This window comes from Ziziphus jujuba, chromosome 8 (genome assembly GCF_031755915.1).
Source record: "Ziziphus jujuba cultivar Dongzao chromosome 8, ASM3175591v1".
In the NCBI taxonomy this organism is placed as follows: Eukaryota; Viridiplantae; Streptophyta; class Magnoliopsida; order Rosales; family Rhamnaceae; genus Ziziphus; species Ziziphus jujuba.
In genome coordinates, this window is record NC_083386.1 from 6,497,688 (window position 1) to 6,508,111 (window position 10,424).

Below are 10,424 nucleotides of genomic sequence, written 5' to 3' on the forward strand. Positions count from 1 at the left end.
TACAAATAATTCTTGCAATATTTTTTTTTTAAAAGTTCCAACAGTCTTCCTCATATTTGACATCCTTAATCACCAACACATCTAAAAAACATGAGGACCAAATAAATAAATAAACCTTAAAAATATGATGTCCAAGATTCTTGTCATAAAAAAATCATGTGATGTGTTGCATAATAAACTAGAATCAAACTGATTGATAATAAGAAAGAATCTTTCCTTCTTTTTTTTAGATGAAACATGCATTGCTGTAAAGATTGTAGCAAATGATGTGTATCATAGAGGTTCTATTTAAAACTATGATAATGTTACAAAGTTGTTGGTCCACTATGCTGCACATTTGGCATTACCAAAAAAAAGTCTTTGACCTTCCATTGTTGGGTGACCAGATTAGTGTCATGGTCTCCACCAAGTCCAACAATCTCTTCCAAAGACTAAATTTGAATTTGAACCATGAATTTTCGTCACTAGTCATGGAAGTAGTTCAAAAGTGTAATGTTTCCAATTGTCGGATAAAATGAATTATTTATTGTAATATTTGGAAGCATTGTTTTTGACAAAATGCACAAGGAATTGAGGAATGTGCCTTTATTTTAGAAGACAAGACAAGAGAGATTATATTATAAAAACAAGTTACTTATTGTTGTTATGATTATTATTATTCTTTTGTATTGGAAGTTTGAGATTTAAATTTAAAAGCATTTTCTGAACAATAATGATTAAAAGTAAAGAGATTTTGCATCATAATTTTACCGAAGGAATCATTTAAATTAAAAAGGGTAAACTTGTAACATCATCTTCTGTTTATTATTATTATTTTTTTCGCTATTAGCTATTAGTGCATCATTGGGCTAAAATTGGAAGAAATTGAAAATTTGCAATGATAGTAAAATAGAAGGGGTTATTTTAAAATTTACAAAAATAAAAATTTTTTTGAATAAAAAGTCAAGAGGAGGGTAAATCAGTCATTTCAGGAGTATTCCCTCCTAGATGGAAGGGGAGGTCCACGTGTCCAAAAGTGAAGCAATGAAAAAAGGTGTCCCATAATTCCACCAAGCTGCACTTTTTTGCCCTCTCCCTTTTCTTTTTTGGGTTTCTCTCCCCTACATTGACCATCCATCCGAAACACCATACCCTAGAGCAATCTCAGCCACACGATACCAAACCATTAAGTTCCTGAGGCCCACAATCCAACCCTCTAGTCCTACGTGGCACCACCGGTTAACCTGCTTTCCAAGTAATAATTTGAAATAAAATTCAATTAAATAATTTTAAGGAAAAAAAAAAAAACAAAAAAAAACCAACACAATCTCCAAAAAGTACCTCTCACTTTCATGAATTGTTTAAATCCCAATGGACAAAATGTCAGGAAAAAAAAATAATAAATAAAATTTGATTTTTTTTTTTTTTTTTTTGAGGGTGTTTCCGGTAGTGGGTTCAAAGTGTGAGTCTCCTTCATTTGGAGGCTCTTTCGTCAGTGTGGGTTAGAGAAAGAGTCTTTCACCTGAGACCATGTCTGGTTCTCAACTCGGAGATCCGGCCATTAAGCTCTTCGGAACGAATATTCCGGTGCCGGAGTCTGGTTTTCCTGTGGGTTCCGTACACAGCTCCGGTTTCAGGTCCTGGGTTCCTCCTTCTGCTGTGCCTTTAGTCATGGTAGCTTCCATTGTACCACCAACCACACTTCCAAATTTCTTTGCTTTTTGTTTGCTTTTGAAGTTGAAATTTCAGTTTTCCATGAAAGTTTGTAACTTTGTTTATTTATCATGTGTTGCTGTCTTCCTTTTTACTGTTCTGTTTCTATTAATGGAATTCTGGATTTTCTTCAGCTATGTAGATTCCTTTCTATGTTTGTCGAAAAATCACATGTTATGCTTTCTGTTTTTCCTTTTTTTTTTTTTTTTATATTATTTTTTTTCCTCAGTGTGTTTGCTTTGTTGGTGCCTGTTGCGATTTGTCTTTGTCTTTTAATGTGTGTTGGTGAGGCTATATGGATTTTGCCATATTTTCTGTTGCAAACCTTTTCCTTTCTTTTTGAACTTCTATGCTGTTTTTGGTAGCAGGAAAAGGATGAAAACATAAAAAATGTCAGATTTCTATTGTTTGCTAATGAGAAAATTACCAGAAAATGATATTTGACTTTAAAATAAGAAATTTTTACTTTTCCATGGTAACAAGTACGGAATTCTTCTTCTCTTAGTTTTTGCTTTCCTGAATAGTACTCTTACTCTAAATATTGCATAATTGTTTGAAATGACTTTCTGTATTTATTTGAAAACCCATTTAGTTCGAGGAAAGCCCATATTTTTTGGAGCTATGTACGACAATCTGATCCAGAGTAATTAGGAATATGGAAGATTTGTAAAAATCCATAGGGAAATAAATGAGAGAGAAAAATTTTAAAGAAAAACTTGAGTCTTGCATAGAGGCCTGCAAAGTTGAGTTTCCAACAAGAAAATGAGTATTCCCAGTACCAAATAAGGTCTCGCTAGTGTCACAAATTCATAATAATTCTATTATCACTTTTGATCAGAAATGAAGAACGCAACCATCTGCTATCCCGATAAATCAGTGGAATGCGGAATGCATGCTTATTTATTTGTGTTTCTGAATATTCTTCTGTGCCAATGAAGAGTGGCAGGTGCACAATTAACATTTCTTCATTTGTAATCATAAGCAACAATAGTGAATCCATTTGATACCTGCTTTAAACTGGCAACAGCAGTAGCGATAGGTTTTCTGTTCAATAGCTCTGTGGTAACCATAAATTGATGGAGCATAAGTTAGAAATTTTTCTCTGATTAATGAGATTGCTTTCGCGTGCTAGATAAATTGGAGTTATGTAAGAAATTGAAAAAAGAAGAAGCTAGGTTTAAGGGGAAATGTGATACAACTTCTGTAATATGCTTGGTTTGTAATAAGACTACAAGAGGGGAGAACACATATTTCCAACATGGACAGTTTAGAAAATTTGGTATAATTATTTTCTTGTTTTCCAAGTCCTACTTGCTTTTTGTGTCTGTTGTATAGCCTTTCATTGAATTTGAGCTAACATAATATAGAGTGTCTAGTTTTGTTATTTGGTCCATTTAGTTATTTGTTTTTGATCCATGTAATTGAAGTTTGAAATTCATAAACTGTCATCTCCTTCTCTAGATACTTATTCAAGAATGTACTATTAAAGTTTCAATTTTCAGGATGAATGTAGCGAAGCAAAGAAAGCTGAAGTGGGGGATCCTTCTGTAGAAAAGTTTTGCAAGCAGGATAAACTTTCTGAATTAGATAATGGCAAACAGACCGGTTTCCAAATTCATGGCCACAGGAAGGAGAATGAAGTGAATCACAACTCTGAAGACGACAAAGGTGCTGGATGTGATAAAAGTGGAAAAGAGAAGGCTTTGAAAAAGCCAGACAAGGTCCTCCCATGTCCTCGCTGCAACAGCTTAGAAACAAAGTTTTGCTATTTCAATAATTATAATGTTAACCAACCCAGGTATTTCTGCAAGAACTGCCAGAGATATTGGACAGCAGGGGGTACAATCAGAAATGTTCCTGTGGGGGCTGGACGGCGTAGAAATAAGCATTCATCTCCACAATATCATCAAACAGTGGCACATGCCGATGCAGCACCTGTCACCCAGGGAGACACCCTTAATTCTGATAACCATCATCATCCATCATCCATTATCATTCCTGCCTCTGAAAGACCTGTCAATGGAATGGGGAACAGCCTAGAATTTGGAACAGATGCTCCATTGTGTGAATCTATGGCAACTGTACTTAATCTCAAAGACCACAATAGAAGCGAAATTAGCTCTGCAGCAGTTGGGGATAATTGTGAGGAGCCATCATCGTCCACCTCTTCCTTGACAGACACTTCTCCACTGGAAAATGAATATTCTGGAAAAGAAAATGATGGTTCTAATCCTACACATCCCATCCAGTATTACCCTGTTCCTCAATGGACTTATCCTTGGAATCCAGGGTGGAGCTTTATGACTGTAGGACCGGATAGCAGTAATACAAATCATCCTTACATGGGTTCTCTCCCTATGATGGCAGTTCCTGGGTTTTGTGCTCCTAACATCACTTTTCAATTATTACCTGCCTCATGTTGGGGTTACATGCCAAGCTGGGAGGCTAGAAAATTGGTAACGCCATTGCATGGGTCTACTGAGAACCTGATACCTTCATCTTCCACTAGAAACACTGGTTGTTCAGGCTCACCAACCTTGGGGAAACATTCAAGAGATACAACTTTACAGGCAGAAGATCAAACTGAACAATGCCTTTGGGTACCTAAGACATTGAGAATTGATGATCCAGATGAGGCTGCAAAGAGTTCTATATGGTCTACCTTGGGTATTAAGCCTGATAAAAATGAATCTTCAGTAAGAGATGGTCTTTTCAAAGCTTTACCGAACAAATCCGGTGCTAATTCACATACATCAGATGCTGATCAGGTTTTACAATCAAATCCAGCTGCTTTTTCTCGCTCTCAATCTTTTAAAGAGAACACGTAAAAAGCCCTCATCTATTTTAATATGAAGGGAATGTTTATGCTGTTTGTCTATCTGGCATTGTAGTATGGAAACAAGGAATGCTGTGCATATTCTGTCTCATGGTTCAATTCCAAGTTTAATGCTGTTTTGAAGATGAATGTGCTAGTTGAGAGAATTTTGGGATATTTCTTTGGCTTTGTCATAAGTAAAAGAACCTATACACTGTCAAAACTTGAGAGTCATGCATTTTGTTTGGGATTTGATGTTGTGAGTTGATGGAGAGTATTTGTAAAAATGACCTCTATCATCCAAGTCACATGTTAGAAAATTTGTGCAATTAAAATATTTGACTTCAAAGAGCTTGGCCAGAAGAAACAGAAATGACTACGACTAAGAGGGAACCGATATACTTCAAGTAGTCTACCTTTTGGAGAGAATTGTGACCTTGGGATCGTAGTTAATGTTTTTCTGATCCACCATATGAGATCAAGATAAGACACTAAAGATTTACGTATGTTAAGCTTTCTCTACCTTCTTGTACCCTGGCGATTTTTCAAGTAGTTTTTTTTTGCTGTCATACTTTTTCATTCAATCCCATTAAATATCTTATTCAGAAAAGGAACATTCAATTTTTGTATCGTCTTTGGATGTAAATTAAACGTTCTTTTATTGTTGAAGTTAGTAGCTATGCACTTAGACAGAACTGCCCTCCTTATCCATGAGAAGTGACAGTTTATGTTATAGTTAACGTTTCCATTATGTATTTAGTATTGCCAATATGTTTTCTCTCATTCATCAACTTTCCTTAAAAATTTTATTGCATAGTGTCTTCCGTTCTTCCTTTTATTAACATTTTTCTTATTTACCCGCTTGAATTAAAAACAAGATTGTTGCAATCTTGAATGGTAGTTTAAGAATAATCTATTTCCTCTTATGCACCCGTTGATAACAAAAAAAAAAAATATATATATTGGTGAAAAATTAGCGGTACATAAAAGTTTTAAGAAACCATTGAGTTACACGTGTTGATCACTGTTTCACATGGCTTGGTGGTTATTCTTCAGTCACTTTATCATCCAGAACATGATCATCGCAGTAAAAGATGATATTTTGAGTTGAAGAAGTTTTGAATTTTCCATTGCGTAAGACAATTATTTCGCAAGCAGTAAATAAACCATGACCATCTCCAGCTGCAAAATTAATAGATCAAGGTTTTCCGTGCATCACAAGTTTGTCACTCTAGATGCTTTGGTAGTGAAAATGCACTGGGATATCCATCGTTTTTTAGGGTATTGAAGATCAACCACTTAGATTAGCTACAGAAATAATCAAAATAAATGAACCTGCATGCAAACAGAAAAGGGAAATGGGCACCATGCATTAGCTGCTAGGTGAGAATATTTCTGAAACTCCATTAAGATAGATTAGAAATCTTGTATGATACATTATAATGGCATTTGTGATTGTACAAAATACTAAAACTCTGCTCGCTCATTGCTGGTAATCAAACTAGTAGGCGGTTGCATTTCTCTGGTTGATGAGATTGGTGACTCTTGATTATCTGGGGAGTCTACTCTCCCTGTATCCTGAACTTGTGCTGCATACTGCAAATTCCATAGTATATCTTCGACGGAAGGCCTATCAGTTTGCTCATTCGACAGACACCTAACACATATTTCCATCATCGTCTTCAATGATTTATCTAAGCACTCCTTCTGTACTGCTGGATCAACAATGCTCCTTCGGGCTGTGTCATCAGTAGTTATACTTACTCGTAACTGCACAAGCGATGAAATCAAATTCCCAGCTTTAGTTACAATTGATGATTCTTTTGATCCAAAAAGTATAGTTTTCACAAAACTAGGTTTTACATGACAAAAATGTAATGGGATAGCTTATACTTGATCCTTTTTTTTTTTTGGCAAGCTAGTCATATTCTTTTAGATAATGCATCATTTGACAGAAAAGAACTTACAAGATCTTTTAGAATACCAACTTCATTTTGGAACATGATAGGCCTTCCCAGAATGATTTCCAGTAAGACAACTCCTATATCATAGACATCACTCTTATCCTCATGTTTTACGCTGCAAAATACATGCAACAAACTTCTGATGATACCAAACAAACTTCTGATAATACCAAACAATGTATTCAGATTAGTATAAGATAATAGTAATGGCTTAACAGAAGCCACATCAAGAGCAAGAGGAGAATAAAAAGCAAACATCAGATGTCTTGAATCAACTACAATTTAGTATTGCCCAAATTATACTGAATAGTCCTGAGGTGTTACATTTTACAGATTTTCAGGACATTGCTGTATTACCTAATTTGACCATTTCCTTTTGGTGCAGAGTGAGAAATTCCAGGACCCATCTGAAAAGGATTAAGAAGCAAATATCAGCTAAAGGATATAATTAGGTGTTGACCTGAATTAAATATAAAAAATGTATTACAGATATGTATATAATATAGATTTACTATACCGTTTCCGATAGAAGAGGCAGGTTATAACTGCTGAGCTTCACATGCAGATCATGATCCATTAAGACATTAGTTATTTTTAGACTGTTTGAGTATACACCAGGAACAATCCCAGTGTGAAGAAACTGAATACCCTTTGCAACTCCAATTGCAGCTGAAATTCTCTGCGTCCAAGTAAGCTTTTGTCCTGGAGGTCCTGCAAAACTAAATTGTTAGGTAAAACTTTCCAATTTTTTGGAAAATGAGGAAAAAAAAAAAAAAAAAAGAGAAAAAAAAAAGAAGGAAAGGAATAGGTTAAATCAATAATAAGACTCAACTATAAACTTCATATCCAAAAAGTGCAATTATAATCATTAGAAATTAACATTAAGACTCATTCTTACACTTAATGAAAAAATAAACTTCAAAGTATAAAAACTGCAAATTTTATTTTATTTTATTTTATTTTTCCTTATGTGAATAACCGTACTGGGAAAATCACTTTTACCTGAGATGCAGCCTCTTAGAGTACCATTTGGAACAAATTCAAACACAATATATATTCTGCTGATGCCTGAATCATCGGCTTGGTACTCCAAGCAGTGTCCAAGAGCACTAACCAGATGACGATGTCTGAGTTTTGAAATCAGTTCAATGTGGTGCATATAGACCTGGGGACTGTGCCTCTTCCTTATTTTCAGTACCCTGACTGCAATAAGTGTTCCATCGGAGAGCTTTCCTCTGTAAATCTGATATTACAAGTGCAGCCAAAAAAAAAAATAAATAACAACAACAACAGGAATGTAAGTTGACCTTTCAAAATAGGAACTGCATGCTTAGAAAATTCATGCTACATGGAAACTGATTTTTTAATTCATATCCAGTGATCAACAAGTATTGAATGCTTACCTCACCGCGTGAACCTTCCCCCATGAAAGTTGAAGTTTCAAAGTTATTTGTAGCTTCTTTAAGCTCTTCAAAGGCAAAACTTCTGTAAGCAGGAAGATTAGCGCCCATCTTCATCGTCTCCGAAATATACCCTGCAAAAATGAGGGTGGAAAAAAAGGTTTAGCTGCATTCTTAAGGGCATTCGTGTACATCAAGCTCATAGACATGAATACTCTTTATCCATAAACCAAATTCCTTGAGCAAGAACATTCACTACTGTTAAATCTTATGCCTATAGTTCCATTTTCAGAATGTGAAGTCAGAATTTAACAGAGTTAATTTTATGATAAAATTTGGAAAAAGGTACTAATGTAATTCGTAAATATCAAACTAATTTTAACTTGCTAAACTGGAAAGTGAAAAACCATTGAAACCGAATATCATGGACAGGATTTAACTCATTCAAAACAACAGAGACAGAGAATAAAATCAAAGATTTCTAAACATATGCACAATGGAATTGGAACTAAAATGAACTAATCTAGCAAACCAATACCGTTCAAACTGCGGTAATTATAAGTTCAAAGTCCCCTTAATTACTATCAGGCTAGATAGCAAGAGTAAGGGGCTGGAAACAGAAACACTACATAAGAAGCATATAGTTCTTGTACTTTCTATAGAAAGTAACATTTTATACTAAAGCTCAAGATTAACTATCCCGTAATCATTATTTCCTTGAACACTAATATTAGCAAAATGGACCTTGAGAAGAAGAAGAAGAAGAAGAAGAAGAAGAAGAAGAAGAACTTACTTGCATCTGAAAGTAGTTTTGCGAAGAAGAAGAAGAAGAACAAGATGCAAGGAAGAAGAACTTACTTGCATCTGAAAGTAGTTTTGCGAAGAAGAAGAACTTACTTGCATCTGAAAGTAGTTTTGCGAAGAAGAAGAAGAAGAAGAAGAAGAAGAAGAAGAAGAAGAAGAAGAAGAAGAACTTACTTGCATCTGAAAGTAGTTTTGCTGTGTTTACTGTTGATGCATTCTCTGTTATGAACCTTGTTGAAGGCTTTTTCTCAGTATTTTTACCATATGTCCTCCTAATATGCATTGAAACCAGACCAACAACGACAATTACACCAACAATTCCACCAGCTACACTTGATGAAAGAACTTCTGTACTGTATGTTTTCTTTTGCGTGGGTATGCGATTTATGATTTCGACAGCCAGAGCCTCATTGTGGCAGAAGCTAGAAGGGTGTTGTTCCTGATCATCATTTGATAAACAATTTCTCGCATACCAAACAGCCGTTTTCTTGGAATGCATGGTCAGACAACTAGGCAAGTCTCCGGACAAAAGATTGGTTGATAAATTTACAAAACTAAGCTCAGTACTACAAGACATGTTTTGGGATAGTCTTCCTGTGAATTTGTTTCCACCAATATCCAGATAACTAAGAGAAGGCAGTGAAATTAGTGATGGTAAAAAAGGTCCAACAAATCCATTCAAAGAGATATCCAGCTTCTGAAGCTGATAATAAGAGCCTAATTTAGCAGGGATGCCTAAACGAAACCTGTTCTTTCTGAGTATAAGAGTGATTAACTTTGTAGGCAAATCTGGAAAGTTATGACCAAAACTGTTATCTTCCACATCAAAAACTTGCAAGTTTGTCAAATGGCTAAGATTAGGCACTTCACCAGAGAAGTTGTTTTCTGATAGAGAAAGAACTCGGAGGTTATGCAAGGTACCCAGAGAACTTGGCAGAGACCCAGTAAACCCATTGTTCTTCAAACTTAGTACAGTCAACAATGGCAGTGAATTTAGCCAAACAGGAAGCTCACCTGTGAAGTTGTTATGGTCAAGAATGAGTGTCTGAAGGTTCCTCAAATGTAACAGTTGAACTGGAATCACACCATTGAAGTAGTTTGAGCTCACATTCAGAATCTCAAGTGAAGATAATTGACCAATATTGCCAGGCAATGGACCCCATAGCCCAAGAGAAACCAACGAGAGTACTTTCAAGCTTGGAAGGTTTTCCAAGGTGGAAAAGAAAGATTCAATGGAGAAGGTCTGAGGCAATGGAGGAAATTCATTATTCCCAATGAGGTGCAGCTGGGTTATGCTTCCTTCATAACATTGTAGAGTCAAAGATGAAGTTGGTTCAATGTTGCAAAGGTCTGTGGGATTGCTGAAACTGCTAAGAGCTGAAGGATAGTTGAGAATCTGGTGGATTTTGAGAAGGGTCTGGGACTGAGAAAGCTGGAACTGGTCTGAAATTTGGAAAGAAAGAAAAGACACTACCAGAAGAAGAAGATGGGAGTGGGAAACTGGTTTTGCCATAAGAATCTCTAATGGAAAATGATTGTTTTTGTATAGATGGTTAATAGAGGTTTAAGAGCTTTGACAAAGCATAACCCCAAGTTTCAGAGGCACTTCACCATTGGTACAAATGAAAGCCCTTTTTTCCTCCTTCCTCCACTTCAATTTCTCATTCTGCAATTTTACTTTCCTGTCAAAGTCAGTTTCTTAGCTTTAGTCGGTATTTAGTGGAGGGTAAAAATCTGGTGTCTATAGCG

General features: G+C 35.6%; 2 protein-coding genes across 3 annotated transcripts; one reads left to right on the top strand and one right to left on the bottom strand.

Moving 5' to 3' along the window:
- The first annotated feature begins 1,423 nt into the window (after nt 1-1,423).
- On the top strand, nt 1,424-5,321 carry LOC107406554 (cyclic dof factor 1). Of its 2 annotated transcripts, none has more exons than XM_016013697.4 (2): nt 1,424-1,653; nt 3,195-5,321. In XM_016013697.4, exons 1-2 carry the CDS (start codon nt 1,510-1,512, stop codon nt 4,518-4,520), a joined length of 1,470 nt encoding a protein of 489 aa, XP_015869183.3. In that variant the 5' UTR covers nt 1,424-1,509; the 3' UTR covers nt 4,521-5,321. The 2 variants fall into 2 exon arrangements, with proteins under 2 accessions (XP_015869183.3, XP_060675619.1); XM_060819636.1 differs by lacking the exon at nt 1,424-1,653 and adding an exon at nt 1,738-2,638 and having other exon boundaries at nt 3,182-5,321.
- Nucleotides 5,322-5,866: 545 nt separating this feature from the next.
- On the bottom strand, nt 5,867-10,424 carry LOC107406553 (probable inactive leucine-rich repeat receptor-like protein kinase At3g03770). The gene is made up of 7 exons (XM_016013696.4): nt 8,850-10,424; nt 7,875-8,005; nt 7,474-7,714; nt 6,989-7,182; nt 6,829-6,878; nt 6,475-6,586; nt 5,867-6,277 (listed from the first exon to the last, which is right to left on the bottom strand). Exons 1-7 carry the CDS (start codon nt 10,186-10,188, stop codon nt 5,975-5,977), a joined length of 2,370 nt encoding a protein of 789 aa, XP_015869182.3. The 5' UTR covers nt 10,189-10,424; the 3' UTR covers nt 5,867-5,974.

What these genes read in the sequence shown, in the direction of transcription:
- LOC107406554 (XM_016013697.4), top strand. Translation starts at nt 1,510, where the DNA reads ATGTCTGGTTCTCAACTCGGAGATCCGGCCATTAAGCTCTTCGGAACG. An exon ending in CTGCTGTGCCTTTAGTCATG is followed by an intron (nt 1,654 to 3,194) that starts GTAGCTTCCATT and finishes TTCAATTTTCAG; the next exon opens with GATGAATGTAGCGAAGCAAA.
- LOC107406553 (XM_016013696.4), bottom strand. Translation starts at nt 10,188, where the DNA reads ATGGCAAAACCAGTTTCCCACTCCCATCTTCTTCTTCTGGTAGTGTCT. An exon ending in GGGAAGGTTCACGCGGTGAG is followed by an intron (nt 7,715 to 7,874) that starts GTAAGCATTCAA and finishes TTGTAATATCAG; the next exon opens with ATTTACAGAGGAAAGCTCTC. An exon ending in TTGGTATTCTAAAAGATCTT is followed by an intron (nt 6,278 to 6,474) that starts GTAAGTTCTTTT and finishes TCGCTTGTGCAG; the next exon opens with TTACGAGTAAGTATAACTAC.